Source organism: Centroberyx affinis, unplaced genomic scaffold (assembly GCF_046629955.1).
Source record: "Centroberyx affinis isolate AG114_WGS23_722 - 3 ecotype Tasmania unplaced genomic scaffold, CSIRO-AGI_Caff_v1 ptg002167l_1, whole genome shotgun sequence".
NCBI classification, from domain to species: Eukaryota; Metazoa; Chordata; class Actinopteri; order Beryciformes; family Berycidae; genus Centroberyx; species Centroberyx affinis.
In genome coordinates this window covers 375,003-389,426 of record NW_027280480.1, presented here as the reverse complement: position 1 = coordinate 389,426, position 14,424 = coordinate 375,003, and the positions used below count along the sequence as shown (strand labels likewise).

The 14,424-nt window shown below is 44.7% G+C and overlaps 1 protein-coding gene across 2 annotated transcripts in view; it reads right to left on the bottom strand.

Moving 5' to 3' along the window:
• The window catches only part of scaper (S-phase cyclin A-associated protein in the ER), a 59,884-nt gene that overhangs the window by 42,769 nt on the left and 2,691 nt on the right, over positions 1–14,424 (bottom strand). Inside the window, exons 2-19 of one of the 2 annotated variants that reach the window (XM_071532149.1) lie at positions 13,897–13,947; positions 13,027–13,144; positions 10,622–10,698; positions 10,032–10,229; positions 7,266–7,366; positions 6,693–6,809; positions 5,867–5,994; positions 5,247–5,533; positions 4,391–4,741; positions 3,056–3,223; positions 2,856–2,922; positions 2,633–2,750; positions 2,066–2,177; positions 1,474–1,614; positions 912–1,067; positions 654–796; positions 393–474; positions 138–290 (exon numbers count right to left, since the gene is read on the bottom strand). In XM_071532149.1, coding sequence (XP_071388250.1) covers positions 138–290; positions 393–474; positions 654–796; positions 912–1,067; positions 1,474–1,614; positions 2,066–2,177; positions 2,633–2,750; positions 2,856–2,922; positions 3,056–3,223; positions 4,391–4,741; positions 5,247–5,533; positions 5,867–5,994; positions 6,693–6,809; positions 7,266–7,366; positions 10,032–10,229; positions 10,622–10,698; positions 13,027–13,144; positions 13,897–13,911 — 2,532 coding nt within the window. In that variant the 5' untranslated portion in view covers positions 13,912–13,947. The remainder of the gene's footprint in view (positions 1–137; positions 291–392; positions 475–653; positions 797–911; positions 1,068–1,473; positions 1,615–2,065; positions 2,178–2,632; positions 2,751–2,855; positions 2,923–3,055; positions 3,224–4,390; positions 4,742–5,246; positions 5,534–5,866; positions 5,995–6,692; positions 6,810–7,265; positions 7,367–10,031; positions 10,230–10,621; positions 10,699–13,026; positions 13,145–13,896; positions 13,948–14,424) is intronic. The other variant, XM_071532148.1, reaches the window with a different exon arrangement.

Here is a 14,424-nt window from a genome sequence, read left to right as displayed (position 1 = left end):
TGATAGTGTGATGTGAGATCACGCAAACTCAACTGGCCTGGTCAGAGTCAATATATGTAAGCCAAGGACACCAAAGGGCCTAGGAGTATAACTGATTCAAAACTAAGCCCCGAGACTGATGATGAGACTGGACGTACCACAACATTGCACAGAGAGCACTGTTTCTTGCGCTCATACGGTGTCAGTTTGGGGGCGTAGTCTGTGTTGGCATGTCGACCACTGCTGAGCTCAGCTGCCTTCTCTTTCCTCTGCTCGATCTGCTCCATATGCCTACGGCTGCTTTCATCGTGCTAGGGAAGAAACCAGATAAGAGGTCATATGGGAAACAGGGAATCCTGTACGCTCTCACAACTGGAGGTGGTGGAGATGCGAGGCGGTAGAGGATAATTTACCTTCATCTGAATTTTCTTCTGCAGTTCCTCCATGGCCTCCTGTTGAGCAGCGCTCAGAGCAGCCAGGCGCTCCTCTCGGTCTCTGATGAGAGGACAGACGAGAGCAGTGTAAAGCCACCGTAAATCAAATTTTACAAACTACATCTAAAGCCTGCTACAAGTCTCTCGCAGTTTGTCCAAACAACTGTCGGATTCAAACGTGGATTGGTAGAGCCCCCAGTGCATATAGCCCCGACACTGAGGGGAATCAGGGATACAAACCTGGCCCTCTCTCGCGCTGCATCTTCTCTAGCCCTCTCTTTTTCCTGCCTCTGCTGTTCGATACGAGCCTCCTGCTCCTTCCTCCGCATCAGCAGCTCCTCCACCCTCGCCTGCCGCTCTGCTTCAAGGGCCCGCTTGCGCTCCTATAGAAGGAGAAGAGGAGAGACCGGAGATGCACCTAAATGTGAAAGTTACTCGTGGAAAAATTAAATGTGAACCAAAGAAGCGTGAGAGAGCGTTGAGCGTTGTTTGTGGTACCTGTACTGCTTCGTCTCTGGCCTGCTTCTCCTCCTGTCTTCTCTGTCTCTCCTCCTGCAGCTCGTTAAGGCGTTGCTCATACTCATTCAACTTGGCCAGGACATCGTGCCGCTTGTTCTGGGCTTCCAGGGTGTTGATGAATGCTATTTCATTCACCTGCACAGACACATATACTTACTCCTCAAGACACATAGTATGTGTGTATGATACATATACATTATACATATATACTGTATGTGTATATGTATATGAACACACACATAGATATAAATATATCAAACATTACTTACACGCATATATTCACAGGATAGAGGTTTGGGGGCGTGTCAGTTTGGCTGACTGTAGCCTAAATGTATAAATGATGTGTTAAAAGGGGGACAATATTTAGGCTAGAGTCAGCCAAATTGACACGTCCCCAAACCTCAACACTGGGATTGTGTATGTACTGACGTAATGTATCACTTTGGGTAAAAAAAGTATGACCGCAAGTAGCCGACTTAATTCGGAAAATTCCTCAGCTGTAAGACGCCTATGCTACGGCCTTTCAGGGGAACTCCTCTACCTTGGCCTCCTCCTCCTGGGCCTTCTTCACGATGGCCTGGAGCTGCAGCTCCCGCTTGAACTCTGCATGCAACAGCTTCTCCTCCATCATCCGCCGACGCTGATCCAACAACTCCTCCTTCCATTTCCTTACCTCCTTCTCCTGGAGAGAGTGTGAGGAGTGAGGGGAGAAGCAGGGGTTATAATGCACGTTAAAAAAAAGAGAAATGTGCATTCTCCAACCCAACACAGACAACGGTTTCTTGATTCATCAGTTGCTACCCTCTCCAGTGTGTCCACATGGGGATTAATGCGAATATACACCACTTCATGTATTTATGTGGTTAATCCTGATTTATTCTAGGACTCACTCATCTCACCATGGCCTGGAGAACAAAAACAAACTTCATGAAAGACTGTTGATTTTGGCCAGGGGTCTCTCTCACAAGTGTCTGCGGCCAGCTGGCCTGTATGAGACTGGGGGGGCTATGATATTTAGTGATTCTATCTGGCAGTGTGCTGACAGAACCTCTCCTTGTGAGCCAGGCTGGGCTTAGCCTGCTTGGGGTTTCTTTAGGGTGTTTTCCCTCGACTCGGCATCGGCGCTCACTCACCCTCTCCAAAAGCTTCTGCAGTTTGTGCGTCTTTTCCTCCCGGAGCTTCTCCCTCAGCTGCTGGGCCTTCAGCTGCTTCTCCTCGTGTTTCTTCTTGGACTCAGCGATGGTTCTGCCAAAAAACAGGGAAATAATCAGTTCTTCTCCTGTATCCTTACCAACAATACACAAGGCAGCGGTGGACTGTGATATGCACTTTCTCTTATCTTTGGTGTGGCAGTGAGTGACATAAAGGTAAGAGAAGAGAGATCTGTAAGTAAGCGAAGGGAGACCTAAAGCTAAGAGAAGGTAAGATAAGTGGGCCTTTGACTGTAAGGCTGCCAGTTTCAATCCTCATTAGATTAAGGCTGAAAAAATAAGGGTAGTAAGTGAGTAACATTCTCCCCTGCCTCAAAAATGACAATTGAGGTGCTGTTGAGCAAGGCACTTAACATGTACAGTTGGTTGTGCTGGGTAGCTGCAGGTATCAATGTGTGTCAATGAATGAATGTGGAGGAGGGCTGAAAAAGGGCACAGTCAATCAATCATCTTTGGATAAAAAAAAATAAGGTGAAATGTAAGTCTCACCTTTTGCGTGATGGTGAGGACAATTTCTCGTGCATGTGGATCCCGTGTCCAGGAGGCCGCGCAGGTTCCTCTTCCACCATGTCCCCCCATGACGTACTCTGACGCCATGGCTCCCGAGCTACAGGAAAGAACGGCAAAGGAAACGATGAGTACACTTAAAATGCAATGCATGCCATTACCAAGACTGAAAGTTCAATTGTCATTTAGATGTCGACCTCCATACCGTCATAATCTGCCAGCATATCACTCCAATCCATATTGAGTCCACAACCTCCATTGCCAATGCTAGTCTGTAGTAAAGAGATGTGTTTTTTACACAGTGATGTCAACTCACGTTAAAACAGAAAACAAAAAATGTAAATCTATACAGACTAACCAAACCAAAGGTCCCAGAAAATGATTAATGTGCATAAGGAATCTTACAGAGAAGTCACTCTCATTGTCTGTCTCCAGGTCGTTGTTCTCAGCCTGAATCTCTCTGGTCAGTTGCTCCTCCTCAGCGATGGCGCTGGCGATGGCCTCCTCGTTGGCCCTCTCCAGACGGTCGGCCAACTCCTCTTTTTTGGCTAGGACCTCTGCCATTGACTGGGGCTAGACACAGGGCACAGATACCAACTCACACACAAATTCATGAATGTTGAGTTGTTCAAACTAAATGTATATATTATGGAATATTTAAAATGGAGAAAACGTTTCTTAACCAAAGACGAGTATCCACAGCCATTGATGAGGTCTCTCAAATAGCTATACATATTTCAGCTCTTGAACAGTTGGTCCGATTATTGCACATGGGCGTGCAATTCAAAAGGTCAAAGGGAACACCAATTCAACCCAATCACAGTTTGTACCACACAATCATCACAAGAATCACAAGTGAGGAAGCATTCAAGAGTCATGCAGGGCATGTTCACTGTGAGGATGAAGAGATGGTGGAAGGAGGCAACTGATGAAACATTTCTCTGACAGCTTGCTTATGAAGCTTGATACAAAGCTGCTAAGTTTGTCTTTGAAACGTTTATTTGGATGATATAACTGCATCCAAACAGACCTAAATGGAAAAGGAATTTACTACATCCTTGGTCAGAGATACAGAGACTATCATCAAAGTATTTTGGGGGTGGGGATATTTTCATGAGATGGCAACAATATGGGAATGAGTCACAGATTATTACAGGCCAGCCACTATTCTACATAAACTTATAGAGGTAAATGAGGGAGAGCCTACTCTCAACACTGAGGATGTTTGTTCCTTACATGGGGTCTGCAAGCAAGTCTAAAAAGTACTGGGCCTAACTAAGCCACCCAACATGTGTGTGGCCTGGCCCAGCACAAACATCAGATCGGTGTTTAATCTAGGCTCACCATACACCCTTTACAATAAAGACAACACCTGACGTAGGCAAGACAAGACCCTTTGGGTTAAATACTAACTGGAAATTCTGTCCAGGTTCCTTTGCTTTTTCCGCTTGATAGAATTTTAAAAGTGATTAGAAAAAAACAAAGCAAGTTAGGAGATCATTTTTGGGCAACACCTTCTGAGCTCTGACTTGAGTACAAAGGCCATCTACTCACAGCTATAGGCCCCCGCCCTCACAGTAACTGGTGCTATGACAACATTGCACAGAGCTATGCAGCCTCGCCTGCACATTTGGTCTGGAGGTTTCTTAAGATTGACTTTGTTTAGGCGGTGAAGGACCCTGGGGGATCCCTGGCCCCCCGCCCTCCCCTCCCTCTGCTCCTCCATCTCTCAGCACTCACAGTAGAAAGCTCTGTGGGGTCCAGCACACTCTCCAGTTTCACCGCTGCCATGGGAGTCTCAGCCTGTCCTGGAGCAGATGTGGCCATGCCCTGCGACGCGCCCCCCACAGCCCCACTGTCCCCCAAGGCCAGCAGCGCACCGAGCCCGTCCGTCTGGGGGAGGTCTGGGGATGGGAAGAGGGCTATAGTAGGGACTGGGACTGGTAGGGAAATGCCTGTGGGCGGGACTGGGGCTGAGGATGGGGTGGGCTCTGGGGCTTGGGAAGGGGCGAGAGCTGATATGTGGGGAGGCGCGTCTTCGCAGGGTGCGTCGACACACTGCCCCGAATCTTGTACACGCTCTGCTGGGGGCTGCACCGACACAGTCACACAAACACACGCAAACTCAATTAAAGACATGCACATTTCAAGCAATTCATGAGAGCAATAACAAAAAATCAAACCAATCAAGACTCACGCACAGCTGAAAACACACATCATGCAGGGAGGCTGGCACTAACATGCCCTAAACATTCAATTTTGATCAAAAAATGCAGATTAGAAATACAGATTTGTATTTCAAAATCAACCGATGCCTATAACACACCCTTACCAAGTGTGTTTTGAGGCATAGATAGAGTATTTATTTCATGAGAGTGAAAATGGGTATTCTGCCTCTGAAATGTCAGTGTACAATCAATCGCCTTAAAGCTGATATCCCTGTCTGGACAGCCTGTCTATGAATATCGTGGAGCCCAAAACAAAAACAATGTGGCTGATAAAACAGTCTAGTGTTACTCTGCTCCTCCTGAATAATTGATATCTGGGGATTGCTGAGGGGAGAGACGTCAGAGAGTAAGGGAGTGGGCCTCAGTACCTCCATCATGTGCCCTTTCTCTGAATCTCCAGCCTGCACCAGGGGGCCAGGCTCCACAGGGACTGGCTGTTCAGAGTCCGTCTGGACCCTCTTCTTATCTTGGGAACACTGAGGACGGAGTTGCTGCTCTTCCTGTGGCAGCAGCTGTGGCTGGTTATCCTTGGTGCTGTCCTGTTTGGGGGTGACATGAGCCAAGACAGGACTGACCTTGGCAACTATGGCTGCAGAGCGAGGCTTGGCAGGACGTCCTCGCTGGACAGTCTCCCAGCCCTCAGCATCCTTCTTACCTGGAAAACACATCAATCAAGGAGAAGATGCTATGCTACTGTGCACTCTGTGTTGGAAGGACACACATTCTCTCAGAGTACTCATACATTTCTGGGTCTGTGCATGAGGAAACACTTTTACAGGGAAACATACATTTTTTTACTATTATTTTTGGCATTTTCACCTTTATTTGACAGATGAAAATATAGAGAGACAGGAAAGATCGGGGGAGAGAGGGGGACATGCAACAAAGGTCCCGGGCCAGATTTGAACCAGGACATCACACTTGCATGGTAAATGCCTTAGACCACTGAGCCACCAGACATCTGACGCCCCTGAGGACACATACTTACCTGGTTTTTCTACTGGGGAGGCGGTAGGCTGACTGGAGATGGGGAGGGACTGAGTGCACTTCACCCGGTCGGCCCAGCTGGGGCCTGTGTGGGAGAGCCGGGCTGCGGCCAGTGTAGGTGGAGGACCACTGGAGAAGACACACACACACACAAATCAGAGGATGAGAGCAAACACCTAGCCACCTGTACAACGAAGCCTATACTGTGAGCAGGTAAGCGTTTCAGCATCATCGTGCTGTTATAACAACTCTTCGGTAGTCAAGCGCTAACCAAGCATCTAGTCTCTGTGCAGCTCCTACTGCCTCTCCAAGATACTTCAGAGGTCTGACGATAGTGTCTACCTAACCCCAGCACTCTCCACTCTGAGATAGCACTGGACTGTATTGGGCAACAGGCCTCCGTCATGATCAATATCCATTTCCTGCAGCATCCGATTACAGAGCACTGCACATATTGAACCGATGCTTCAGCAGTCTTTAACCGACACTTTCATCTACACCTCCCACTGATTCTGTGGCCAAAGAGTGAGAGACTCAACAAATTACATTAAACAAATGCTTCACCATCAGCAATCAATCGCCCGATTAGTAGATAACGTAGTCTGCATTCCCTAACCCCTTCAGAACAGGCAGGGCTTAGCGCATCATTTCAAATATTGATTTTTTAATAACAGGATGTCTTGTGATACAATTTTAATCAAATTAAAGTTTGTGTTGATCTTTAAAATCAAATCAAATGCCTAATGGTGATGGAAAAACCAAACTGGGGGTTCGCATGGCAGACCGGCACTGATGCACTACATGAGATAATGACAGAGAGAGCTTACCCAAAGTTGAGGGAGCGACGTGCGCTTGGAGATGGAACAATCCTGTCAGCCGAGGGGCTGGGCATCACATGACGTCCCGGAGACATCTTACGCACCTCCCAGGCTAAAGAGGTGGGCCTGGACAAAGTGAGAGTGGCAAACATTCTTTAACTAATACTAATTACAATTCCTAGTAGCCAAATACACACTTGGCTCACACTTTTGCAAATTAGTTAAATGGCTGATTCACTTTGCAATTTATGCAATAAATGAGCCATGTAAAACTTTCAGGTTGTCTTATTGATTAACAGTATGCTTTAAATGAACAAATTGGGAGGCAGCACTGGGAATTTCATTTCTTAGTCAATTTACGGTTGCAGTGGTCACTGTGTTAAAGAGAAGCCAATAAACTCATGGATCTCTTTGAATTAAAGCCAAGGCTATTGATCCATTCTGTTTGTGACTCAAAGCCAGGGACCAGACACCGGCACTTCCAGTTTCACCTCAGGGAGCAATTGAAAATGGGGAGTGAATGAGAGTGAGAGACAAAGGGAAGGAGTGAGAAAGAGAGAAAGAGAAAAAAACATAGATCACCTGTTCTGGGCATCGGTTTTCTCTAACTTCTCCTGGAGCTGGATCCAGTCTATGAGAGCTTTGAAATCCCGTACATAGTTGTCCAACATCATCAACACCTCCTAAAGATAGCAATTACAATGGGATGGAGACAGATTTTAAGCATTAACAGGAACAATGGAACAATAGAGTGGCAGAATTTGCCTCAACGAACCATTTTCAGTATGTCAATGTGGTCCTTGGATATGTGTCACTTGAGACTACTTGTTGAACAATGAAAATTTAAAAATCAGTTAAATCAGCTTCATAAACCCTGATAATACCAACTGCAAAAAAATGGGAAAAAAAACTGACTTGACCAAGACTTGACCTCATTGCTACCAAATTTGTATTGTTATTTCTATATCAATTGCATAATATAAGCATACACTGTCCTCTTATACCCGTCATGTTATAGTATTCTCTGGTTAGAGTTTTATATCTGTGACATTTCTGGAGGTCAGCTAGTTTATGCAAAAATAATCAGAAATATGCCAATTCTTTTTGAGAGCTGCAGTGATTTGTGTTCATCTGACAAAGATATTAGGAAATTCAAATTCAGATCAGTTTGTTTATCCATTGATACCAATAACATATAGAATGTTTATTGTGGGCCCAAATCTGCAATTTAAGTCAGTTAAAAAAAACCCAATAGTCATAGGGGTCTCAGGTGGGTCAAGGCTACTGCTGGAAGGCAATGGGGGTGCTCATTGCTCATGCTCTTGTGCACAAGACTTTAACAAAATGTTTTAGAAAAAAGCAGAGAAAGCTACAGCCTATACTAGACTGATAGCTCAGGTCTATTATCCATACTAGGGCTGTTGCTCACAGAGGTGGCCATTCTGAGGTGGTGGGCTGTGTGGAGCTTTTTCCCAGAGCTCTAATGAAACAGACAGAGTTGATGGATGGGGAGCGTGAAGGGAGTGGTAATTGAGAGTAAAGCTTCACAATGCTTTTAGTTAATAGACAAGTCAGGCCAGTGAAAGATGTGTCCAGCAGCAGGTCTGCTGATTAGAGCTGGTTAACAGGCAAAGCCCACCGCCATGGCCCAGTGTTCATTTGGTAATGAAGGCTGAGATGGAGGGAGGTTTGCTGCTCCTCTGACAGATAAACCAACAGTGAGTGAAGGCACTATAAAGCTCTGGCTCCCACTGCATGTTAACAGGCACACTTACCTAAATACAACCCTCCCATAACATTTCATGAGGAATGACAAAATGTTTAACCTTCCAGAGGCGTGTGACCATAAAGCAGGATGGGCAGCGAAAGCCTGTGGCCTATACATAGGACCTAGAATGAACAGGTACGGCCTTGGTTATATTTATTGACCCTGGGTGAATAATTCAAAACTTACTACACCTTTTGATTTTTCTTCAATTTTAAAATAGTTCCAGGCTAGCAGAGCCTCGTAGATTCTGCTTTTGCCCAGAAGAATAGAGAGCCTCAACCGCCTCCAAGCGAAAAATAAAGGCAAGTACCTTCCTTCCCTCCTCTGTGTGATGTGTCTAATAAATCAGGGGTCACATGGAAGAATACTTGATAAAAACTAATTAGGCCAGGGGGCTGTGGGTTAAAGAGATGTGGGCGTTATTAATAAGCACACATGAATCATGCTGCTGGGCTGAACAATTCCCCTCTAAGCGGGGAACCAATGCATTAGATTAGTGCAACCCTGCGATTCTTATTCAAAACTATACAAAAAACAGAACAAAGTAAAAGGTAAATGTAAAGTAAGGTAGCCCTAAGAGTTTCTTGACCAGTGTTTTGTTTATGCCCATAAGTTTATAGGTGGAAAATGGCGAGCTGTTTGTGTGAGAGCATACCATGTAGATTGCCCTCAGCTACACTAGGGGATTGTGGCTGGTGGCTATCAGAGCACTCTGCTTCCCCTCCAGATGACTCTATCATCTATCAGTGTCCATTAGTCCCAGCTGGGTGGGATGGGGATTATGAGCAGCGCCCGGCTCCATGGCCATTAGCCGGCATAGGGGTGTGGAGGGAATACAGCAGTATGAGAAAAACACCTAGCAGCCAGATGTCTGACACAGACCAACTGACAACATGCTGATCACACCACAGGGAGCTGGGCTGTGGCACTGACAGCAAGCCGACCACACCACAGGGAGCTGGGCTCCGGTACTGACCGCAGGCCGTCACCAGAACCATGCTCAGTATAATGCAGCATGTCAGAAGAATCAATACAACACAGGCACAGCAACATCGTGCCAGTATAAGCCCTGGAGTAACATCACAGCACCCACTCTGCCAATTACTGGCTGCACCAAAACAAAAACACACAGTTCCACAAAACAGAGACAGAGTCATGTTAGAGTTAACCTTATCTGCCATCTCAAACAGCGACACAAGATGTAGTGCAAAAAGGGAGTAGAAATAGCCAGGCTCTATTTCCTGTCAGCAAATGCCCGACAACCAACACAACACATGTACAATCATATTGTTTACAGTCTGTCATCAATATTCACTCCCCTCAGCCGGGCCCAAGAGAGAGGCCTGTGCTAATTCTCTCACCAGCAAGCCTTAAGAGAGCCCCTCTGACATAAAGCAGGAATCAGGAGGAATGTGAGCTGGGAGGGAGAAATTTGGTTCTGAACTCAATGTCCCCCTCTAGTGTTCAGGAACTGCAGCACCTTTCAGTCTCTCCAAACAGGGCATTTCCGTTTTGTGAGGTCAGAATTTGCATTTGTGAAAGGATGAATAGGTACTTTATTCCCCCAAAAGGAGACTAACCTTGCATTCTACAACGCTCTGATCAGATTCGCACGTGACATAGATCTCATCCACAGCCCGGCGCAGGTTGTCAAAGAGGAAGGCCCAGTAGCGTGCTCGTAGGTCCACCTTGCGGGGCTGTCTGGCTTTGGTAGGGCTCTTCTCTGCCCCCTTGTCCAACAAGGCGCCAGCTGTACCCTTGCTTTCCAAGCCTGCATTCTGCACAGACCAAACACAGTGGTCAACAATGACAAACATATTATAGTGTGATCAAAGTTTCTAACCTGTTTATATATGGCAGCCACAGGCCCTTTTTTCTGCTTATCATATGCCGTTTGGTTGTTTTTTTGTTTTTGTTTTTTTTACCCAAAGCACCTTACATTATCATGCATGCATAATCTATAACATGGGTGATCCAAGGGGATTTTGAACCCTCCTGGCCTCCTGGCAGTGTTGGTGCCATGCACTACCATTTGAGTTGCAGGACCATCAAAGATCCACTTCTGGTGAGTGTTCTTTCTCATGGCTTGAATCACCACATATGAGGCAAAAGGAAGGATTAGTTAGCTAGGTGTATGGTGCCCTCTAGTGTGAAGAGATGATATACCAACCTGTTTCTTATTCCTGTGTAGTCCAGAGTTGATTCTCTGAGCCCTTGGATTGCCACTGATGTTGCTTTTGGACTTTGCTGTGGGAAGAAGAGAAAAGAGGCTTATATCAAGTAACTAATGGAACAAACAATCTGGGCCTTGAGTTTGCAATCAGCATGCCTTTAATAATGATCTTGCCATCATCTAAGCTGTTGTTCTCAAAGCATTGAACATGGCCTGGGGGGGGGGGGGGGCAAAATACATTACATGCGCAAAAAAATTCTTCAAGTAACCTGGTTTTGGGTTGATACCTGCAAATGTCACAAATAACTCAGGTGTTCTTCCAGTTCACCAGGAGCACTGCTCCCCAATACACACTCAAGGGCCAAAGAAAGCTCCAACAGATGAACCCAAAAAATGATTTCACGTCTTTTCAACACAATAATGGTAACACTCCACCTGCTTACATCCGACTTACTCTGATGCTGCGTTCTTGTCATATGTTCATGTTCTGTAACTATGAACTGCCAACTTCAAAAAAACGTTAACATCAACCTCTTAATTGTAATTACAAGTAAGATTGGTGTGATTTTTTGCAAGCTCCAATATCTTCCACGATATCTTCCAAAGATGCATTTTAATCGCCTTTTTGGTTCAACTGTTGGAGCTTGCTTTGGCCTTTCAGTGTGTATTGGAGAGCATCGCTCCCGAGGAACTGGAGAAACATAGAAGAAAAGTAGGCTAAGTGACAAAATTTTGAACATGATCACTCATCATGATGGCAAAAACTAGGAACCAGGTTGAAAATTACTGGAATTATCCTTTAAACACATTACTGTGGCATGTAAACATCTTAGTCCTTTCATTTTTGTTTTTATCATCTGTGCAAACACAGACTCACACCGTCATGGGAACATTCAGTGTTTACTCAGTAATATTATGCAGCTGTTGTGCTTGGGGGGATAATTCTAATTTTGTCCAATATCTGTCGCTGTTTGGGTCTAAGTTATGTTTCAAGTTGAGATCGTGGTGCTAAAAACTTTTTTAATCATAATAAAATCATTACTTCTAAAACATTTGTACTACACTTAGGCCTATTGTTTTAGACGATAAGTAAGACTAAATTCCAATGCAAATTTTTTATTTCACATCTTCTCTAGCAGTGGTGATAAGTGGTGATAATTTCAGTGGCACTGAGTTGCAGTATTGACTTTATTCTTACGATGGGGATCTCAATTTCTTTCCCCTGTATTAGAAGTAGGGAGAAGGGAGGCAGTAGCTGGAGGGCGCATCTTTTCAGACACCAGAAGTGGATGAGATTACTACATTAATTTGTTTATTCATGGAAAAAAGGATATTCTGTATGTATGATATTCAATTGCATGAGGTGCATGTAAACAACATCAACCAAAGAAGACATTAACAGGAATATGGCCATCAGCTGGGTTACTACATGAATGTAAACATAACACACAGACACAAACTAAAGAGCAGCATAGAAGCCTTACATAATACAACTGAACTGACCTAAACACAACAGGCAGGAGAGAGAGAGAGGAGAGGAGAGACAAGAGACCCAGAGCAAGAGTGAGAGAGTGTGGGGGCGAGGGAAGGGGGGGGGGTGTATCTGAGTAGGTAGGCCTAAAAGGAGCTTACTCTGGCAAAAGCCCAAATAATGTGGAGAAACACATTGTTACAATACCAACTACAGTGCTATGCAGGCAGGCATAAGTTACTAGCTTACTAAAGCTCTTTCTTCTTGGATATTAGAGGGTTACAAAAATTACACACACGGACTGTCCAATCAGATTATTTCATATCCTATTGATCAAACAGCCTAAACTGAGAATACATGGCTCATTGAACTCTGCTACCACAAGTCAAATATTTTACAGGTACTATTAACAGGAGGACCAGGCAGAGAAAGTACTAAGATTCTCAGTCCCCACAGGTTTTGATCAGAATAGCTGCGAGGTGAAAAAAGGGGTTGCCATTTTGTTCCAGGTGATATTGTATTACAGCAAAGAGCACTGTCTGGGTTGATATGACCTTGCTAGAGCTGGTCCCTATAGTGCCCCAGATAAATGACTTAGCTTCTCCCACCGGGGCAAAGATATGAGTAACACACCTGAAGTCAACATCAGCAGCACCTGCCACTGGAGGATGAAGACCTGAACAATAAAAATGCCTTGCTCTCTACTCTTCAAACTTCATTATGAACCCTTGACAGACAGCAATAATCTGAAACCTGCCCTACAGCAAACAAACAGCATAGCAGAACCACATCTGCTCACAGGTTATTTCTGTTGTTGTCACAGGAATCCTGAATGGTGTGTGTGAGATAGAGTGTGAAAGGCGAGTCAGAGTCTGTTTGTTAGCATGTAGCCTATAGTATAGAAAGCTTTTTTTGCATACAAGTCACTAACCTTCCTCCTCTTTGTTCTCCAGAGGTACACTCCAGGCGATGAGGTTTCGAGCAGCGCGGCCCTCCTCGGCCACTATCTTCCGCACCTTGTCATGGCTGTTGGAGCGCTGGAAGGACGCCTGCAGGAACAATAGAAGATTCAATTCACCCCACCAGTCAATTGTACACTTTATCCAAGAGCCTATTGTGGAAAGTGGAAGGAAAGATGGTGTAGAGTGAGAAGGGATGACGTGACAAAGGTTCTGAGCTGGGGTCAAACTAGGGCTGGGCGATATGGACCAAAAATCATATTTCTGTATTTTTAGGCTGAATAGCGATACACGATATATATCTCGGTGTTTTCTACGAAGTGGGCTAAATGTTTAGTTGTAAGTAGGGCTGGGCGATATGGACAAAATCAAATATCACAATATTTTTGACCAAATACCTCGATATCGATATTGCGACAATATTGTAGGGATGACTATTGGTGCTTTCACTAAATATTTACACAATGAGATTTTTGATAAATAATCATCAGTAATGTGGATATATTGACTAAGTGGGTAAAGGCAAATAATAAAACAGCTAGAACAGTCTGGTATGTTCAGAAAATTACATCACTTTACTGTAATGCAGCCTTTAAAACCAGGAAAAGACAACACTTATGCCATATCACGATATTACGATATCCAAAATCTAAGACGATATCTAGTCTCATATCACGATAACGATATAATATCGATATATTGCCCAGCCCTAGGTCGAACCCACAATGCTGCGAGAATGAAGAGTGTAGAGGAGGTGTATTTGTAATGTAACTGACAAGAAAAAGCTAGAGGCAGAAGCTGCTAGCCTGCTTTGTGCCCAGTATGCATCATGGTTGACCTACACATTGAGTATGCATCAGTGAACTTCACTGTAACTTCAGCTGAAGCAGCTACTGTGAACAGAAAGAAATGTCGTGAGATGTCATTCGTCACATCCTTTACCTATGGGACATACAGGCTCTCTGCAATTAAACATGGCATCAACATGCTTTAAATTGCAAGGTGCTCAGATGCTTGGTCCTTTGTATATATCCCCATTTAAGTAATGAGCCAAAAATGCGAGTCACATAATGTCCATCTCCAGTTAATGCCAGCTGATGCCAAATCGCTCACTCTCTCCATGCTCACTCTCCCGCCCCATCTCACAGAATACAGTCACATCACAGCATGGTCTAAGAACTCATGCATAAATGCTAAGAGCAAATCTGCTTTACACCCTACAAGCAATGAGAAGTACAACTCCACTTTGCAATGCAATGAAAAACAAATAAAAGAATCTATCTACCAAATAGGCTACATAGTATTATTTGCAGTTAAGATGTTTTACAAAATATTCAGACTTCTGGTAATCTGGATGCAAAACAACACAG